This window comes from Haemorhous mexicanus, chromosome 3, assembly GCF_027477595.1.
Source record: "Haemorhous mexicanus isolate bHaeMex1 chromosome 3, bHaeMex1.pri, whole genome shotgun sequence".
In the NCBI taxonomy this organism is placed as follows: domain Eukaryota; kingdom Metazoa; phylum Chordata; class Aves; order Passeriformes; family Fringillidae; genus Haemorhous; species Haemorhous mexicanus.
In genome coordinates, this window is record NC_082343.1 from 55798244 (window position 1) to 55819344 (window position 21101).

At 38.8% G+C, this 21101-nt stretch overlaps 1 protein-coding gene across 2 annotated transcripts in view; it reads right to left on the reverse strand.

Moving 5' to 3' along the window:
* SNX9 (sorting nexin 9) overlaps positions 1-21101 on the reverse strand; it is a 59227-nt gene that overhangs the window by 19972 nt on the left and 18154 nt on the right. Inside the window, exons 3-9 of one of the 2 annotated variants that reach the window (XM_059841913.1) lie at positions 20508-20582; positions 19222-19344; positions 5611-5794; positions 4685-4835; positions 3195-3279; positions 2348-2473; positions 1946-2063 (exon numbers count right to left, since the gene is read on the reverse strand). In XM_059841913.1, coding sequence (XP_059697896.1) covers positions 1946-2063; positions 2348-2473; positions 3195-3279; positions 4685-4835; positions 5611-5794; positions 19222-19344; positions 20508-20582 — 862 coding nt within the window. Of the gene's footprint in view, positions 1-1945; positions 2064-2347; positions 2474-3194; positions 3280-4684; positions 4839-5610; positions 5795-19221; positions 19345-20507; positions 20583-21101 lie in introns of both variants that reach the window. The other variant, XM_059841912.1, reaches the window with a different exon arrangement.

Genomic DNA, 21101 nt, shown 5'->3' on the forward strand with positions numbered 1-21101 from the left:
AGAATCCTTTCTAATTAAAAAAAAAATGCATGACATCAGACTTGTAAAGCATACAGTGAACAGGATTTGTAAGGAAAGAGAAATTCCTCCAGCACCCAACTCTCCTGAATTCCACAGCAGTGCAGATGACAAGCCCTGAACACATGTACTGTTTCAATATAATTCTACTGCACAGTTACTATGGCAGCAGATCTACAAAGTTGAGGTTTTTGTGGTTTGGGTTTTGGTTTTTTGGGGTTTTTAGTTTTTTTGCAAATATGGAAACTAGCAAGACTAGCAGGTAAACAACAGAACAAATGAAAAATGAACTTTGTGTATGCGTATTTTTCCTGCAAATTAGAAAAAAAAAAATCAAACACTGTGGAAGAGACCTTCTATACCCTTCAGTAATCCTTTGCTTAATTTTTAATCTATACAGAAATCTCAACAGCATTCCTGCAAGGAGTGCAGAACACCAGAACAGCAGCAGCTGCAAGTTACATGCCGATCATTAAGCATATCATCACCAGTATATCACTAAAACCAGGATCCTGACAAAGTCAGAGGGGAATCTTGCTCTGTCAAGACAAACTGACATGCTTTTTGTAGACAGTCTTCAGAAAGAAGCCTCCTAAACACAGTGAAAGATAAGCACCCTTTTTTCAGTTTCCTCATGTTTTAGAAAAAGAGACATGCTTTTTTTTTTTTTTTAATTAGTATTTTTTTGCATGAGGCAAGGTATTCTCTCCCACAGATTCCAGAAGACAGAAATTCACAGGCAATGGATTTTGCCAAGGTGTGATACCTGACTCTTGGGTCTTTTAAGATATAGTTACAATGAAATCTAGGGACCCCATCATGTCTTCTGGTTTCCTGTTACAGACATGCACATGTTTAATAGAAATGCTGGTCAATTCTAAACACGAGGCTAAGGGGAAGAAGTCACTTCCTCACTTTTCAGTTTCCTCGGCATTTATCCCAGCAACTTCATCAATGCTCAGCTTTCTTCAAGCACAGCAGAGCTGCTGCATTTTGAGTGATGCCCATGGCCATGTGGTTGGCAACATGCCGATGCTTATATGTTTGGTTTTGGCTTAGACACTGTATAATCTTACCAGAAAACATACAAGTGGAAATGGGCTAAAGTAAGCATTTTCCTCCTATACAGGTGTCCATTCTTTCCTTCACATGCACTTTAGCATACACTTGTAGAAAGGAAGCCAGAGACTACTGAAAATGCATAGGCATTGTCACATTCTGCTGCAATGAGTAAACTTAAGTGCATTTCAAGGACCCAAGCCCACTTTTCTTGAAGTCAGAACAAAAGATTTCCACAAGCTTCAGACAGCTTGGTCAAGCTGAACTGACATCAAACTAGAGCAGAACACTATACAAATGAAAGATGCTTTCTAAATCAAGTGTGAAATCAAGCAAGAGGAGAAACAGCTACAACATTTCACTTGGAAGCAAAAAATCTCCATCCCATCCAGTCAGGGGATGCTCCCTTTCCTCTGGGAACCTTGTGACTATCAAATGCAAAAGAGAAAAACCCAAACAAAACCAAACACAATCCATGCCCCTCCCCAGCCCTAAAAAAAACTCCATGCAACAACATCTGCCCAGCCAATCAGAAAATATGGAACATAAGCAGCTATCTCTTCTCTCCAATAGTAATTATTATCTCATGTAGTAACTAGGGGGATTTGTTTTTCTTTTAATTAACTTTTTAAAAATCACTGGACTAGATAATTGAACCTGAATTTTTAAGTGATTCTCCTAGTATTGATCTGTTATTATCAATCAGTCATTAACAACTCATCATAAGTTTTGAGTGGAGAAAGGCAGGGGTTTCTTTGACACCTTATTTAAAATAATGGGAAAAACAAACAGTAAGAAATAACTGAACCTTATAAAAATCTGATTTCCTTATTTCCCATTCCATGAATTCAGAACTGGGAATAATTACCTGTTACTTGCTTGTCTGGAAGAGAAGGGATTGGAATGGCTAATCCAAATTTAACCAGGAGCCGCTCATACAACCAGTCAAAGTGCTTGTATCTGTGGTTGACAGACCGATTAGTGTTCTGTAAGAGAAACACAACTCTGAACTTGGACAGGCATCTACACACAGTCACATGAAACAAGCATGACCAGAATGGTAACCACATGGAATGCAAATAAAATTTATGAATTAGAGCCTTAATACAGAAGAACTTGAAATTCTAGAAAAAAGCAAATCCTTGAGGTAAAAAAATATTACAACTACCACTTACTCTTACAATGCTCTTACCAAGTCACACAATTTCTATTTTTATGTACAAATGACACATATTTGTGAGGCAAAAGATCCTGTTTCAGATACACTTACAGTGCAGGTCAGCTGATACTCAATGTAGCTCTTGAGACCATACATTTTAGAACCTTTTTTGGGATCTGCCACCACACAGTCAAATGTAGAGGTAGGATATACCCACATTGGGCCATAATCACCAATCTGTAAGAAATTGCAAATATTATCTTTAAATACATCATGTTGCACAAGCTGTAAACAATGTGATAAATATCTTCTCTCTTCACTTGAGAGCTTCCATTGATTTCAGTGAGAGGCTGAGAGTCTGGAAACAGAGAGGCTTCTTGCAATCAGGGACAAAAGACCTCAGCTGACTTTATCCTGTGTATTTTACAATTTTTCCCAAATAACAAAGTAATGGTGAATTCTAGGGCTATTTCAACCACATTTCACCAGAACAGCATAGAGACAGAAGAGTTTGGTTTTCAGATCAGAAAGTGACCTGACCATCAGGACTGAATATTGCAAACCTCTACAAATGTAGTTCTTGCATGTAACTATCTAGATAATGAAGAGGCAGTGTAATGCATTTGCTCTGCATCCCAATCCCAAAAAGGCATATGTTCATCACAAGTAATGCAGATACAGCATGAGGAAAAAAGTACTGAAAAGAATCATCATCATTATCACACTTATGATTTTTATTATGGCAGTTGTATTTCTAATTATGTGTTCAGCATTGGTTTCTTCTGATCCAAATATATACAGCAACCTTGAGGATAAAAGTTCAGTTGAGAAAACAGAGAAAGGTGAGGAGGATTACAAAACCCAACCAACCAACCAACAAAACCCAACCAACCAAAAAAAGAAAACCAAAAAAACCCATACCACCCACACCAAAAAATTATACACAACCCCAACTTACAATTATGGGAATTTTTTCTTTGGGTTTTGCTAGCTGCTTTGCCAATAGATACTGTTCCATTCCAGGTTTTGCAAATCCAGGAAACCTAACAATAAAATGAAGTGATAAGTTAATTCTCCTTCCTTTGACATGCAGAAGTACCTGCCATTACAGGAAAAAAATCCTAAATATTTCTCAAGCATAGAAAAAAGTTTATGTGAATTATTGTAACAGTCAACATTTTGCATGGAAAAACGCTACTGACATCCAGGTTTTTTGTGTGTATCTTGTGTGTCTGTGTGTGTAATAGGCCCCTTCTTGCAGAGCAAAGTGGTTATTCCTGCTCTGCTGACCATCATACCAAACATAACAGGAGGTCACAAAGTATCATCTGTCATAACATTGCAGCCTCACCCTCTCGAGGAAACACCACACACACACACAGACGCTCATGCACCTGAGACTTCAAATTACAAGAATTTAATCATCTGAAAGAATGATAAACAGAAGATCTATCAAGTGCTTCGAAACATGAGTTATCTTAAATAATTTATCCACCAATTAAAAGAAAGCCAAACAACCCCTATATTATTCTAAAAGTCTTACAAAATGCCTTATAAAAAGCAAATGGTGGTCCTCTTTCTAATTAGGAAGATAGTTAGCCCTTGCAGTATTGCCAACCTGCTTGTGGAAACATGACCAGTAAAGCAAGATTTACTCCACAGACAAAAAAATCTCTTAAAAAAGGTATTTTTCTGAGTTTACAACAAGTAAACAATGATGTAGAGGTACTCATGCAACACTGGACATAAAAACCCACTGATGAACAAAATTAACTAGTCATGTAGAGACAATTAATTTTAGTTAGATACCCAAGGAACCATTATTCTACAAGCCTTTTCCACTCTGCTTTCATCCACTCAGAGATTATCACACACTAGTTCTCAGAGTAAGAGCAGCTTTAGAACAAACAAACATTAAACTACAACATGAGACAATGCTAGTATAACACTGACAAAGCTTGATGCTACTGTAAGATTTTTGTCTATAAAATCAAACTTTCTGTGGCTCAAGAATCAACTTGGAAGATGCACAAACACAGCAGAACAGAACTTTTCCCCACTAGAAACTCAGATTACTCAAGAACTCTGGGGTAGCATCTCTAATCAGTTTCTACTGTATGGACAAGTCATCCACCACCTTCGACTTTCATTAAGAACAAACTGTCAAACACAGTTAAATTTCAAAGACTTGAAGCTCAGGCATTGTGAAAGTGTCATCTGTCTGTATGACACCTTCAAAAATCACACAGCTTTGTCATAAACTTTTAAGCTTTCAGGGATCTGTGTCCTCTGCTTGCTTAAGGAGTATGCTGAACTACAAATCCACCTTTCCTTCTGCCCCAAAACTGTAATATTTACATTGCTTATTTCAAGGATGTTGAATTTACACATCTTGACAAATTCCAATTCTCTTCAATATATACACATTTCCCCTGCATTTTCCATTACTTGTTAAGTGGTAACTTCATAGCAGCTGCACGAGAATTTCCACGCTGGACCCCCCCAGCCTCTGATGCCTCAGTCTCCTTGTAACCAAGGTAAGATGGTGAAGTTGATTTTGGGTCATCCCAGTCATCATCCCAATCATCGTCATCAGCAGCTGCTGAAGTACAGGAGGGATCAGGGGACAGAGAAAAGAGAAAGTTACATAATTTCTCTTCAAAAGCAGAAGCAGGTACTTCAGCACTCACATACAAATAATCAACCAGGTAAATATATTAAAATCTATTTCAGCCTTCTATTTTACTATTCCCCCTCAATTACCACTACCTCCATCAAATACAGCCTGCAAAGCAGTGCACTGGAAATCCACTGAGGGAGAAGGGAAATAAAAAAGAAAAAAAAAAAAAAAAGAAGAGATGATGGTGTTACAATGAACTCAACTGTGTTCCATATTCATAGACTTCAAGTTAGCATTGCCCAGTTATGGGCTCTCCCCTTAATTTAGGCTGTTACTACAAAAGGTAGAGAAGCCTTCTGAAAAGCTAATCACTTCTTAAAATTAAGGATTTAAGAGAGTATTCCTTCAAAGGCCTAAGAACACAAATTCAAGGGAGTTTAAAAGTTCGTTACGCAAGCTGAACAACATGCCTGAGAATAGATCATGTATGCACAAGCCTTTGGTTTGTCAGATTTCCATAAAAGTTTGAGGTGTTACTGTGGAATCAATTTTTTTAAAAATTATTTAATTTTTAAAACCCCTACTACTTTAGTGTCCAGCTTACCCGTATGGCAATGTGCCACTAGGAACCTGGTTTGGTTTTGTTTTTTAAAATAACCATGGTCTATAGTTATGAAAGATTAAATAATTCTTACCTCTACTGTCCACTTACTCTAATTTATTAAGGAAAAAAAAAAGAGCATTATTAGCACACCTGGTCCTTGATATGCCTGTGGATGACCAAATGCTGCTGCTGCCTCCCAGTTATTTGAAGCGCTGTTTCTCTGGCCAGGTGCACTTTCAGGTTTTGTTGTCCAGCTGTCAACAGCATTTCCATTATCCCAGTTCCCAGACTTCCCAACGTTCCAGCTGGACCAAGGATCATTGGCAATGCTTGCCTACATTGTATGAAGACAAAAGTAAAGAAGAATTGCTGAAGAAACAACCAACAACCATGTACAACCATGAAGTCTTTCATCTCCTGCTGATAGGCTGAGTTTGCATTCAGCACTTCAGTTGTTTGATTTAGAACCAGCTGTCAAATCTTGCATTTCCAGCTACACAACTCTTGCATGCAGCAAGCACTGGGAAGAACTGATCAGCTTTCCAGCAATGTGACACCAATACATTCTAATAAGAGTGCTTTTCCTCAGGGTAACTAAATTATTTGTTGCAACAGCATTAGGAAGCAATCTCACTCATGGTAATTATTTTACACTGATACCTTATTAAGTATGGTACTTGTGAACTAGTAATTACCTAAAGCCATGGGCTAATTAGCACATTTAAAACCAGAACTCAGAAGTCAAGAATTAGGTTTTTGTAAATACTTATTTTATTAAACTCAGATTAGTGGCTTTACTAAAAGCAAATAATGAATTGCCCATCCACACCATCACTACTGGTGCGGCAGTTAGGGAGTTAAAGCCTAGCCTGAATAGCTTCCCTGTCAGAGCTTAACTCATTCACAGTGAAGATGAAGAAAGAAAACAGACATCTGCCAGGGAACAGTCTGGTATCTCCCTGAAGACCTACTCTCTCAGCATAAGACTGTAGTGAAGGCACTCACACACCCCCTTCTGCTAATGCAGTTGTGGAGGTGGAAACCTCAGAAGGAGTGCAGAGCAGACATGCTAACTGCTGCATCTGGCAAGTTCATCTTGGCTTAATACCTTAGCATCCTGCTCAGGTCCTTGATTTTAACAGTACACTTTGAAAAAGCATTGACTAGTTAAGTGTAGTCTACTCCAGACATTTAGTGCAGAGACTTGCTGGAAGAAAGAAAAAGCTGCACACATATCGAAACCCACACACCCAAAGTGTAGGAGGAAGAAAGAGAAGAGGAAGGAAAGTAAACAAAGCTGAGAAAGCTTGTCTTGCTCAGCAGAGGGAGAAACTGAGTTTTGTAAAAAGAAGTCTCAAATCCTACTGATGCTAGTTCATTATTTTTACCATGAAGAAGTATATAAAAGAAGAAGTGCCTTATATAAATTAATTACTATTAGACTACAACATTTACATGTATCTTAGAACATTTGCCAATACAGGAAATTTAATAAAACTCCCACTAAAAACTAAATTATTATCTGCAAAAATGTTACATAAGTGTCTTACACAAAAAAGGTACAGCTACTTCACATCTCAATTTCCTCCACTAAATATTCTTTCCTCCCATTTTAATTTTGATATTCTACTTAGGAATAAGATGTCTCCCTTCAGTTTTTTCTCAAATAAAGTCATCTGACAGTCAGATTTCATAGACAGTATCAAATCATAAAGACTCAAAAATTGTGTTATCACATAACACCTTTATATATTTAGGTTCACAACCTTACAGGATCTGGAAATGAAGACCAAGCCCCCAAGCTGGGGAAAAAAATCACCATTCACAAGTGTCAGTGGGTCTCTAAGTTTTGAGAAAGAGAGACAGATTACAGGGAAAGCTTTTATAGTGATAACTTGGGAACTATTTTTTTTCTTTTTTTTTTTTTTTTTTTTGAGAATGAAACTGATGCAAGAATATTACTCCCTGAGGCAGCAATCCTCTTAGATAGCTGATACCAGTGCTACTTCGAGCAAATTACAAAAATAGCTTATCTGCTCTCTTCCCATCTTCACCTGGTATGAGTCTATGTAAAGAGAAATAACCACACATGGCATTAGCCAGAGCTCATTCCTGGCTAAACGAAAACACACTGGGCTGGGGCCCAACCACATAGAAAATCATGCTTGATTCTAACAACTTGGAGCACCTAGCAAAGACTAGTTTGCATAATATTAATATACCAGTACTTCTGCAATATGTTTTGCTGATCACTAGTAAATGAAAGTCCAGAAGTGGCATGATCACCAAAAGACTGAGTAAAGTTTTCCTCTTTTCTGTAGTAGTTCATATGAAATATGGTACATGAGTAAATGGTAAAGAAACCTTAAAATCTGCTGCAAAAAAGAGGAGGGCAATAATATTGGCACTACTAAAGAATGACTGTCAAGAGCAATCACACTCACAGACAAATGCTGATATACACAGATGCTGTACAGCAAAGGGAAATGTATTACTTAAATCGTGCTCCCAGATGTCTTAAATCCACGTACCTAGATGGAAGCACTCTTCAAATCAGAAAATTTACTCCTAAAGTGTCCAAGAAAGCTGTGGGGTAAGCTCTTACCCCTAGGTGTATCACCTATAGGCTGGGTAGAATATGCTATTCTCCCCTCTGTTCCTTTCAGCCAAAAGGGTCCCCATTTCTTTCTGAAGCACTGGGGAAGAGAGAGTAAAAGATGGCTTAAGAATCTATAGATAACAACTTTGAAGGTGCACTTACAGGACCCTCTTCAACTTTCTTGCAATGTTTTCTTACATGCACACTTACTGTAGACACTACTAAGTGGCAGCCAACAATCAAAAAACATGGGGAAGGGCTCAGGAATCAGGCCTGCCATCCTCAAGGTCTTGGAGCATCACGGAGGACCAACTAAAGACATAGCAGTCATTAAAAAAGTAATCTCAGCCCCAGTGAGCAGTTCTGTGGATTTCAGCCACTGACAATCTTTATACAAGAAGCCATTTGTGTGGCCTAACTCTGGCTGAATAAATCCTAATTAAGCCACAAGTATTTTGCATCAAGCCACGTTCTTACAGCTTTAGTTTTCCATAACTGAAATTGATAATCCTCTGATCTCTCCTTAGTCATCACAAGAAAGGTGAAGAGCCCTTACAAGAAGCTGATATTTAGTCAATATAATTTGATACAGCACACCTAATATCCAAGTATTCAAGCCTTCTCAAATGTACACAAAAAGAAATGCCACACCCCACAACTAAGAAATTGATCAGCCTTCAAATTAAACACTGCATCTCCTTGCTCCCCGAGGTACATCAGCCACAGCACATTTTCCAAAGACTGATCAGAAGAGCAGGGCTCAACCCACGGGTGATTCAAACAAGTACATTGAGATTAAATTTAAGGATAACTCCTAAAAGGCAGCTGATTTACCCTTTTGTAGACTACTAGGGACTTGCTCACTCCTACTGTCCTAGGAGTAAAAACAAGACAAAAGGGCTATGTTGGGAACTGACCACAGAGGAAACCATTGCTGAATGTTCTAGGATGATTCCACTAAGGGCAGATTCAAGCTCACTATAGAAACAGATCATTACTGGTGGGGCCTGGAGAATGGGAAGAAAAACTTAGTATGTTTTTAAAGATCCAATAATAATTGAATGAGAAAAAATTCCACCACAACAGAAAAATCCTCAGCTTGGAAGTGGAATGTCAGTATCTTCACCAAATGAATCATGAATTAAATTGGAGAAATGACATATTTACTGTTTTCCAGAGAATTCAAAGCTATGGACAGTAAAGCTAAGGCACTGAGGTATCTCTCCACCCTGGCTAAAAATCTTTATTTTCTCTCCTGGCCAACTAATTTGTTTCTCGCAGACTTCTTCCTCCTGTTAATGCATGCCCCTGATGGACAAATAGATCCATTCTACTGCTGAAGGACAAAAGCCAAAGCAAAAACAATGTTCAGATGGTAAAACTAATTTAAGTACCCAGAATGACCTAGGTGAAGTGAGCCATCAAAAATAATGACCTCCAACTGTAAGAAATGCACCTTGGAATCTACTCAGAGACAGAAGCCATGCTGAAGCAGTGAGTAGCAAAAGTCAGCCTGATCAGATCAAGGGAAGTTCAGGACAGCCAAAGCTGCAATGAGAAGTGTTATGCTCTTGAAGAGGGGTTTAAAAGAGACAGACAGCACAGAGCAATGGCAGAAAACACAAGAAAAGTCAAGGTGACTCAGTTTAATAGCTTACAGGAATGAACATACCTCTCCAGTTTTATAGCTGCCTTAGTTACCTGCATGGAAACAAAGCCTTAAGCATACTCAGACATTACACTAAACTTCTTTGGATAACAGTCTCTGATAGATACATTTAAAAAAACACCAAACAACTGAGTATATAGACAGACACCTTAAAAATCAAGTGTTTTTCTCCATGAAGAAAGATGAAGGGCTAAAAGCCTATTCTGCAGCATTCACAGAACTGCATTCACTGTGCTGTTTAAGATAGAAGAAGTGTGCACATTAGCAGATAACTGAAGCAGCTGCCATACCCACAATATTTTATGGCTAAGCTTTCTTCTTGGTAGATCATTACGTTAGCATTGTGGTCCAGGGCATTTCTTCCACTTCTGAAGGAAGGCCCTTTTTTCTATAGTACAACATAAACATCCTTAAAGAAATCCTCTAGGAAAAGCAAAAGAGGAGATGGGCTACATTTTAATGAATAACCAGCTTTATGGACTTAGACACTAGAATGTTCCCACAGATAAATATTTGACAGCAACATGACCTCCGGAAGCAGCTGCCAAGGAAGCTGTAGTAATGCTGTTCTAGGAACCCATTTGCTTTTTAGCCACTCCTGTCTTCCCACTTCCTTCCTGAGGAAACAATCATCCAACACCTCCACTGCCAACCCCAATGCCCCCTTCATAACTCTGCATCAGAGCTGGCTGGGCTTTGGGCTTTGCTAGCCCACAAACAACACAAAGCCCAGACACAACCACTGGACACTCCCTGTTTTCAGCAGGAAATAAATCTAAACCACCAGTGGACAAACTGAGATAGTAGCATGAGCAGAGCTAGTTTTTGTTCTTTTCCTGTTTCAAATCCCATTTCCTTACCTATATGGTTATTCACAACCAAACTGGACTAGGGGCTGCATTGCTTGTGCACAGTGCAGGCACAGAATTTCCATCTACCATCGCCTGATTCAGCACAAAAAGAATCCATCTCTGAAGTATGGAATGGTGTTTTAGAAAGATAGATACATAATTTAGACTTGAGTAAGGAATACTGAGTGATAGGATGAGGGGAGGGAAAACACATCTATTGTCACCCTGACTGCTTCAAGGAAATGATTTTTTTTTTAATATTAAAGTTTGCTTAGTTTCAACTTTCAGACACTAAAAATGCCATATAATTTATTCAATGGAGCTCTCTCAGGTTTCTGTTTTTGTTACTCACACCTGCACATGTAAATGGCAATCAAGTCACTTCTTTATATCCTTGTCTTCTCTTAAGCTGATTTCAATTCTTAATGGTTTTTTATTGAAATACAGATGAGAAACTTCAGACAGTTTTTTAAGTAGCAATCACAGCAATGCCAGAAAGAGAAGAAAGACTCCCTGTTCCTCTTTGAAGTTGACTTGTGTCATCTAGACATCCCAGGATCTGGCTACAAAGATTAAACAAGGTTTTATCCTTCCTTTTTGGGAAAAGCACTCTATTTTTATTTGGAAACATAGAAGGGGGTGTCCCTAGCTGTCTTTTTTTTTTTTTTTGGAGGAATTTAAGAGTGCTACTGCCTATTTTCAGTTTAGCACTTTCAATTACAAATGCCTATGATTCTACTTTAAAAGAAGTGCTCAGTGAGGGGAAAAAAACAAAACCAAAAACCAAAGAACACCATCAAAAACAAACAAACAAAAAAACCCCAAAACAAAAAAAACAACTTGGGAAGGAAACGACATATTGCAGTAAGCCCCCTGCTGCGGTGCAGGGGACTGTGCAACACGTGTGTACCACATGACACTGTAAGTTTGCAGGTTAGCAGAAATGCTAACAATCCCAGGCACCAGTACAGGCTGGGGACTGACCTGCTGGGAAGCAGCTCTGCAGAGAAGGACCTGAAGGTCCTGGTGGAAAACAAGCTGTCCATGAGCCAGCAGTGGGTCCTGGTGGCCAAGAAGGCAAATGGCATCCTGGGCACATTAGGAAGAGCATTGCCAGGTTGAGGGAGGTGATCCTGCTCACCCCTGGTGAGGCCTAATCTGGAGAGCTGTGTCCAGTTCTGGGCTCCTCAGCAAAAGAGAGACATGGAGCCCTTGCAGCAGATCCAAAGGAGGGCTACAAAGTTGATTAAGGGACTGGAGCATCTCTCCTGTGAGGAAAGACTGAGGGAGCTGGGCCTGTTCACCCTTGAGAAGAGACGACTGAGGGGACCTCATCAATGTCTATGACTATCTGCAGGGAGGGTGCCAAGAGGATGGGTCCAGGCTCTGTTCAGTGGTGCCAGGCAAAAGGACAAGGAGCAACAGACAGAAACTGATGCACAGGAAGTTCCACCTGAGCATCAGGAAGAACTTCTTTACTATGTGAGTGACTGTGCACTGTGAACTTCTTTACTGTGTGAGTGACAGGTTGCCCAGAGAGGTTGTAGAGTTTTCCTCACTGGAGATAGCCAACAACCATCTGGACACAGTTCTGTACCATGTGCTCTGGGATGACCCTGCTTGAGTTGGGAGGTCAAACCAGCTGACCCACTGTGGTCCCTTCCAGCCTGACCCATTCTGCAATTCTGTGAATCAGACAAGGAAAAAAGCATTCCAACACTGTAAATTGTGGAAAACTCTTTCAATAGTAATATTTTGCCTGAGGGTAAGGGTGCAGATGAAGGTGACGAGTGATCACAGTCTTACACCAGTTTAACAGCTTCCTGCCTAAACCTTTGCATTCCACTGGCTCACCCACAAAAAAGCTCAACACAACTCTATAATTGGAATTGATAAAATCACTGTCATATGTTGACAGTGATTATTTTTTAATATGTAAATGTGATTCATTTCAAAGCAAGCAAGCCACTGTTTTCAGAGAAGCCACTGCCTTGTACTTTGCTTAAATGAAAGCTGGTCACAAATTCCTGTTACCAGTCTGAATGCAATATTGTGACTGAGGTGGTGGAGGGGAAAGAGTTGTTTTCAAATCACATGCAGCAACAGAGGATTTTATAGTGTCATTATCTGTAACAAGAACTAGAAGTTACAACTGTAATTGTAACTCCCTTGGTGAACCTACCTGCATGTTTTATATGACAATTTAGGATACTGGTTTAACAAGACAAACTGGATCTAGTCAAGTGCAAGCGAGTTACATTTCCTGTGATGATACTTCTCCTTTACTACACACACAGATTCAGCAGAGAACAGAAATGCTGTTGCAGGAATTTAATAACATGCATGTCAGAATTTCCACATAAGTAGAATACTGCACTCTTAATAGAAGCACTATATTTATTTTCTTTAATCTTAGCATTTATTGCTGCTCACAGCAATTCAGGGAGGGAGAGTGGGAGTTATGGTATGCAAATTTAACAATGATAATTTTCATTTCCAGCACTTCATTGCAAAAAGCCTGAAAGATATGAAGTAAAATTTTGGGAAAAGCTTCCTTGCTGCTCTCCTTACATGTTCAACAACTTACGTCTACATACCAGGTAACTTGAGTTGCCTCAGCTCCTGGACATCAAACTAAGTGTTTTCACTAACTACTTATTCATCCTGTCTATACATAAGTCCCACCACTTTCAGAAGGGAAAGGATTTTGCATACATACAAATCTATTTATATCACTTTTCTTCTGCGAGAGAAACTATCCCAACTGATTTCACTCTTACCATTGGATAAAGCAATACAAACATCAGAGGTTTCTGTTAAATGCTTCCTGTACCTATCCATGAGGCCTTGCTGCTCAGTTGAAGACACGAAACATGTAGATTCTCTAGGGTCAACACAAAGGAAAAACCTGTAATTCACAATGCGAACTCTCAGGATACTTATTTTATCCCAAACTAAGAAGAACTGTACAGTCATCTTCATCAAGAACTAGACTTGGCAGTGATTAGAGAATCAGTGTCAAGAAAAGGGAACAAACTCTTCTACAAATGCTACAGTTTGGTATAAGAATTATTTTTGTATCTTAAATATAGGGAAGCCACATCTACAGTTCTTACGTCAATGAAGCTGTGATCCACTTCCATCCCGAAACAGAGAGGCAGTAGCCCAATTTATTTCCATTTATACATTTCTAATACTACCTTTCTATTCTGCAGAGAAGGGGAAAAAAAAAAGCTTGTACTGAACTCTAGAAGCAAGAGAGGAGAAACCATACAAACTAAAATATACAGAATACTAAAATTTATAGCATTTCTATCCTATGTTCAAGGCTGCAGGTTACACAGGCTGTAAACAGCTGGACTACATTGTGCTAAGTTGTACATACAGTCTATTGATGGACCACTAATGAAATTACTGCACAGAGAGTGTTTTAACTTCCCAACAAAAATAACTTGCTTGGGCCAATATAGTTGTAACAAAATCTAAATAATTCAGATAAATACTATTATTAAAAGAGAGCTGCTACTTGTTCACAACTTTTAAAGCGTTTTAGGTTAGATAAATGAAAAACACCACAAGCTGTGGTTCAGAATAGGGGAAGAGAGATCATTGCTGGTAAAACAACAGTCTCTGAACCTGAGACACAAACCAAATAAATGCAAATACATCCTTAACTAGAGAAGCAGTAATCTTGACTACCAGAAAAAACCCCAAACCAACCGAGCTGGAGGAGACAACTCAGAATGAATTTTACATTACTGATTGTATTTCCACATATACTTTAATCATGAAGGCTCCAAACGCCACCAAGATAATAACCTCTTTGTCAACTGCAATAAGAAGCACTATCTAGAAGTGTGAAAGAGAATATCCTCTACTGCTACAGCCTCTGGAATAAACTCAGCATCAAAGAAATACTATAAGAGAAAAACACACGATGCATTTTACATCAAAAATGACAATCTTTTTGTTCACTCTATTTTTTAGGTTCACTTGGCTTATCCTGAAAAAAATTTATATTCATTTCAGTGCCATTATTATTCAAATACCAACAGAGTCTACAGGTAACTTACTTTAAGATAAATATATATATGCAACTCTAACCAATAGAAATAGCATAAGTGTTGATGTACTTTCTCACTGGCTGTTCCAAATGACAGACTGAAATTAGCACCTTGCATTGCCACTCAGAGGAACAGTGGATTGACGGAGAAAGATTACTCATTCCCTCTGCTCTCTATATCCAAAAGCTACCAAGTCAAAACAGCATGAGACTCATAAAAAAGCCAAGCCAACCCTCCATCCTTGGCAACTAAGGCTTCCTTAAATTGTATTTTCTTGAATAATCTTTTTAAAGCTTTTCAGACATTAAAGCACAAATGTTATAGGCAGATGCAACATTAAATTCTCCTACCTGCTTTTCTTCTGGGTGTGTGAATAGTCACCTTGAGTCAAAATTTTCCCTCATTTTGTGTTTAATTGGCTTCACTGCTTCCTCTGATTGCTTCAATGTCCTCAGCATCTTCTAAGATAGTTCTTTAAAAGAGCAGCTGCAAACTTTATCAAGGCAGCCATTGCTAGGACATTGCTAATGCAAGGAATGAGCTGGATAGAGTGAACTGCCAAGGGTCAGGTGGAATTCTTCTCTTCGCCTTAGGAAATATCTCTGTGCCCCTCTTCTACTGTCACTTTACATCTGTGGCAACCTCGGGTAGGCTACAATATCAAAATGTTGCTGTGATTACTGAGTCTTTCTCATTGAAGAAAAGGAAGGAAAAGAAACTGCTTTTAATTATTGCTCTTTAATTACTTTTCAGGAGATTATTTGCTGAAAAACAACAAAAACCTTCTTAGGAAAATAGACAGGAAGCAGAACTGTTTGAGTCAATGATGTTTCCTTAACACCAAAAAGTTATGGTTTCCAGAGTAGGAAACCAAAAGTCTCTTGTTTGACTGGAAAGCAAAAAGGGATGGGGCAAGAAGAAGAGTTGCTAGAGTGGGCATTTATATTCCTGAGTAATGGTTATGCATGATGGGGCTTTGCCTTCCTGGAGACGGCTGAACACCTGACTGCCCATGGGAAGCAAAGAATGAATGCCTTATTTTGCTTTGCCTGCATGTGAAGCTTTTGCTTTACCTACTATGCTATCTTTATCTCCACCTAAGAGTTTACCCATGTTTACCCTTCTGTTCTCTCCCCCACTCCTCTGAGGTGGTAATAAGCTGCTGAGTGGCTTGAGCTGCCTACCAGGGTTAAACCACGGCACTGTGGTTTAACTGGGCTCCTAAAAATAGAAAAGGAAAAAGCACCACACTCACATTTCAACTCAGTCAGATCTATTATTTTTAATAAATCTGGGCACTGAAAGACTACACAACAACCTGGTTTGGGGTTTTTTTACTTACTGTTACAAGAATGCATGGAATTCTAAGAATTAAAACATCTTCTGACTTACTGAATTGGGGGGTGGGGGCATTGTGCAACCATGTGTATGTGAGAGTGACAATGTTTATAGAAAGCAATTTTTTCAGTACAATAGTAGTAAGAAAAAAAATCCTAAAACATCCTGTTTATTTAGAATTGTTTTTATAAAGATTTCTTGTAATAAACTTGCAACCCCAGTGTGTTACTGCAAAATATAATAGATACCATCAAATGTCAGCATTTAGGAATATTGCTATATCTTACTCAGTCTACCAGAGTAATCTATCTACAGACATTTTAATTTCCACTACAGTGCTACCTCCAGCATCCATTCCCCTTACACTGACACATAATTTGTCATTTTTCTTAACTCTCCATAGCCTGATGCGAGTTTTGTTTAAGATTAAAGACTTTGTATATTGACCTAGTTGGTCATTAAAGCTTTGAACAGGCTGTGCATCTGACCTCAAGTCAAAGTGCCTCAGCGAACTCATGTGAAAAACAAAAATGTTATCACAACCAAATTCAGAGTAATACATCTAGGAAGAAGGGCCATATCCACAAAGTAGGAGATTGCATTCTTATTAAAAGTGGCTTAAAGAGTCAGTATGCAGGGGATGAGTGACTCAGCCTGACCTCCTGGTGCAGTATTACTGGAACCAATGCAATCCTTCTCTCCATCAGGTGTTTCTACACCAGCGCAGCAATGTCAAATCTGTCTGACACTGCGCGATCGATACACGCAGGAGCAACTTCACAGACACAAGATCAAAGTCACTGCAGAAGAAAAGAAAGCTTGCTTTTCTTCCTGAGAGCAAGAAAATAGGGTCTTGCACCACACAGACAGAATGAACAGACAGAATTTCTTAATTAAGAAGACAATTAGCTATAGAATTTTTGCAAGGAGAAAATGCCTGCACTGGAGAGCTCTCTGATCTGGGAGAAAGGCCTAACAGTCAAAAGTGGAAGCCAGAACTGCTTCCAGACTGCTTAGTGTACAAATTAAAATCCCATTAGCAATAAGCCACTAGAAAAAACATCCAGATATGTGTCAGAAGCTGAAGAAACCAGTCTTCATATCAAGATCTACAATTTTCTAGAAAATCCATATAACCAAAGAGCAGTTACTGAACTCAGTTAAAGAAAAAAAGACTTGAGAAAATGAAAATAACTTTTGACATAAAACCCTGACCACACAACAGAATGGTTCCTCCTAGGGAAAAAACCATGAAAACTGAAGACCTAAAGACACCAGCCTGATGAAATCTGTTTCCCCTGCATCTTGCACGGCCTTGACTATATCCAGGTGCACACTGTCCTCCTCTCTCCCACTCTCATTAACTATATTAATGTTAGTAATATAGTTTTACCATAATGCATTACAGTACAGTGGTCCTCCCAGCTATCTCACACAGCATTTGAAGGGTAACTGAGAGGAACAGGACACTTCTAAGAGTAGGGCACTGGTGCAAATGTGACAAACTGTTTTCATGAAGTTACCCTTTTTTGAAATCTATGAAAAACCCTGCAATCTGTATATATTACAGGGAGAGTACACTGCTGATCTCGTGTAAACTACAGTGTAAAGTGACCACATTTTCAAGCTTTTCACTGCTCTAGAAATGCAACTTCCAAGACTAGATTACCAGAGTAATTCTCTATTATTTAGAATATAACAGATACCTTTATTTTAACCTTTCCCTCTGCACAGACAAGACCTTTTTTCTTCTCTTCTCCAAGCACAAGACCATGTGTTAAGCACAGAACAAGCTCTGACAGATACCTCTATTCCCATTCAAAATATTCTGTGTATTAGATTAGTAAGTAATTCTTCCTAGATCAAATTAAATTAGGTTCCTCTTCTGAGAAACAGTACTCTCTGATTTGGCAGCAAGTAGATGCTGCAAATATCTCAAGCCTTCTCAGATGCAAAGTTTTGCTAGGAACACTACAGCAGGAAAAAATGGGGCAAGGGTAACACAGCAAGGAGAAAAGGAGGTCCCCCATTCTGCATTCAAACTACTACAATTTTTACTGAGGCAAAACTAACCAATAATCAAAACCTTTGGCTCAGTCTGACATGAAAAATTCATGAGGCATTTCATGAGCTCTGCGTTTAGCCTTACATATTAACTGGGTATCAATTAAAAAAAAATAAACATTGAGACAGTCACAGTGAGGTTTGGAGTCCTCTAGTGAGGACATACAGTCACAAAATAACAATCCTGGCATTGTCCAGCTCACTACAAGGAAGCCCAAATCAAACACTCTGTAGTCAATGAACAGCTACATTCACTGTCATACAAAAATGTCCCATGTAGAGTTTTCAAAAGATCTCACTTCATGTCAAAGTCCTGTGGTGCAATTAAGAAAACTAATAACTGATATTTAACTGACCTCCAAACCAGGTGTGTCTCCACAGCTGTTACCATAAGTAAAGCATTTACTTTCCAACACAAAAGACCTTTGCATGCTGCTGTTGGAAAAAAAGCAGATTTTGTTCTTCTATTGACCTATGAACTTCAAAATGTTTAACTTCCTACATGTGGGACATGCACCAGTCTGTAGACCATAATAAACCGCTTGTATTTAAGATAATGTGTCCTCAGACATCTAATCTGGAACTAAATATTTGCTGCTTAATGAGCTGATGCACCAGGCAAAAAGCTATGAATAGGGGAACAAAAATATTCTTGCAGCAAACCGAAAGTCAGCCTCTTATTCAACTGATAATGCATGAATTTACTTCATCTTTTTTAATCCAAGAAACTACTCTTGCTCAAATTCTGAGAAAGAAATAGATCTATTCACTCTGTCTGCTGATGTACAGATAGCCTAATTGTATAAGACATCAAAAAAGAAATCTCTGTCTCCTTAATAAGGTTAGCATACTAAAAGAAATAGCTTGAAAATAAAATAAATTTGCTAAGAGTGCACTTACACCTACAGAGACTGAAGTTGTCACAGATTTGTATCATTGCAGACTGGAAAGAATAAAAATGCTCCATTTCTGAAAGTGTTAAGACTACTAAATTTTCCAGCAGTGACAGTATCTGACCAGTAACACACATCATTAATATTCAACAAAAATGTTCCTTAACGAAAACACAATTATTTTAATTAGTACTTTCATGAAGGTTCACAAATAAAGTACAGCAAGCAATTACATCAATAAAATTTTCCATGCCCACAGTGCCCAAAAACCCACAAGACATACCTGATTACTGCTTTTGGCAGCAGAGTTGGTCTGAGCTGTATTTGAAGAAAGGGAATCAAAAAAGGCCTGATCAGCTAATGAGTTACCGCAGCTAATGCCATCCTTTGCACCTTCTGTTATAATCTGAAATGGAAAAGGTTGAGAAAGATTTTTCATGCTTCAATTAACCAAATTAGGCTTTATCATGTATAATCATCCTAACACTCATATCACTAGACTTTAAGATGTTTGCATATAACCTTTTTAAATTCAAATTCAATTGAATTTTTTACAAGAAACTGACATGATACTCTGGAGGATTTACTTCCACACCAGATGGAACTAGGTTGCCTTACAACTACAACACACAAGACTGTTGTGGCAGTGAACACCTATCTATAAATTGCTTAGGGATTAAAGGTTGTTAATGAAAGTGCCTGGAGACTGTGAACTCAGTGCTCAGGGGATGGATTTGGCACAGTATGTTTAGAAAGCCAAAAGCTACCAGACCATGAGCTAACCAACTGAAGCAAAAACACAAGGTCATGTGAGCCAGTGTGATCCTGCTTTCTCTTCCCCTCCTCCCCCTTTTGTTTGTTTTTTTTAATTAACACAGCAGTGCTGAAGGAAGAGAGACACATGCCCTAAGAGGCTGAAGGAATTACAGCCAAGGTATTCACCCACCTAACCAGCAACCTGCACACATGCAGACACTGGGCCATCCAAGAGTGAATGTGATTGCAGTCTTTGCACTGTAATCCCATTCCACTCCCAAAACCATACTGCTGGTCTTTAAACAACAATCAGGACAACACATACTGAAGAGACAACAGAGGGTCTCAGTAGGAAGAAAAGCTGAGTAGTCCCTGGATTTGGTAACCCACATCCTGAGCCCCAGAAACGTGGCTCCATTCCAGATTTATGAGCATGCGTCAAGTCTGCCACAGTAACACCAGTGTAAATGTGCATTACTCATTTCACTTCCATATTGCTATCTTCAGACAGAAAAAAGCCCCAATTATTGGATTATGAGACCCCCAAAGCCAAATCAGATTCAAAACAATTCAAGTTCTGCAGATCAGCTGTATTTACTAGAGACAGCTTCCTGTTGCATTTCTTGGTAAACCACTAAGAAGCTCAGGAGCTTCAGATGGCATATTTGCACTGGTGTCCAAAGCCAGTTACAATTGCTACAATGAGATTATATTCCAAGCTTTCTGTTTGAGCATTTCAGTTTGGTCAGCAAACCAGAGGATGGCCTTTTCAGCAGTTCTGCTTTCTTAGTGCTGAGCAGTGTAGTCACTTACCTCAACATAATCTGTTGGAACAAGTCCTCTCTCGCCTTGGCTGTTTTTTCCTTCTAACCAGCCTCCACCAACATCCTAAAAGAAGTAATATAGAAATAATTTTGTAGATGGATCCCACAACATGCTTCAAATAGCTCAGCAGGAAGCACTGTCTTGCTGTCAAATGTCAAATGCTCAGCAGGAAGCACTGTCTTGCTGTCAATGTTCAAAACACAGCTATGACTGTGAAACTGAACAAACTCACTCAAAGCTGCTGAAGCAGCAGATACTCATTTAAACATAACACAGACCGTGCTGATTTTACACAGCTATTCTGGCCTTCAGATTTTAACAAGCATGAAGGGGAAAAAGAATTGATTTTTCAGCATTTTTGATCATTTATGAAACCACAATCAACTGTCTGGCCACAGACTGCATATAAACACAGCTATTAGTATGTCCATTTCAATGAATTAATTTTAATCAACAGACTGTAAAGAAACAAAACTCAAAGAATAAAACTGTTGGTGATATCTGTAAAATCTCTGCCTCATTTATTGAAGGTGCAGAGACATGTGATGAGTGAGAGATATCACCCACAGAAATGCTAAGGCT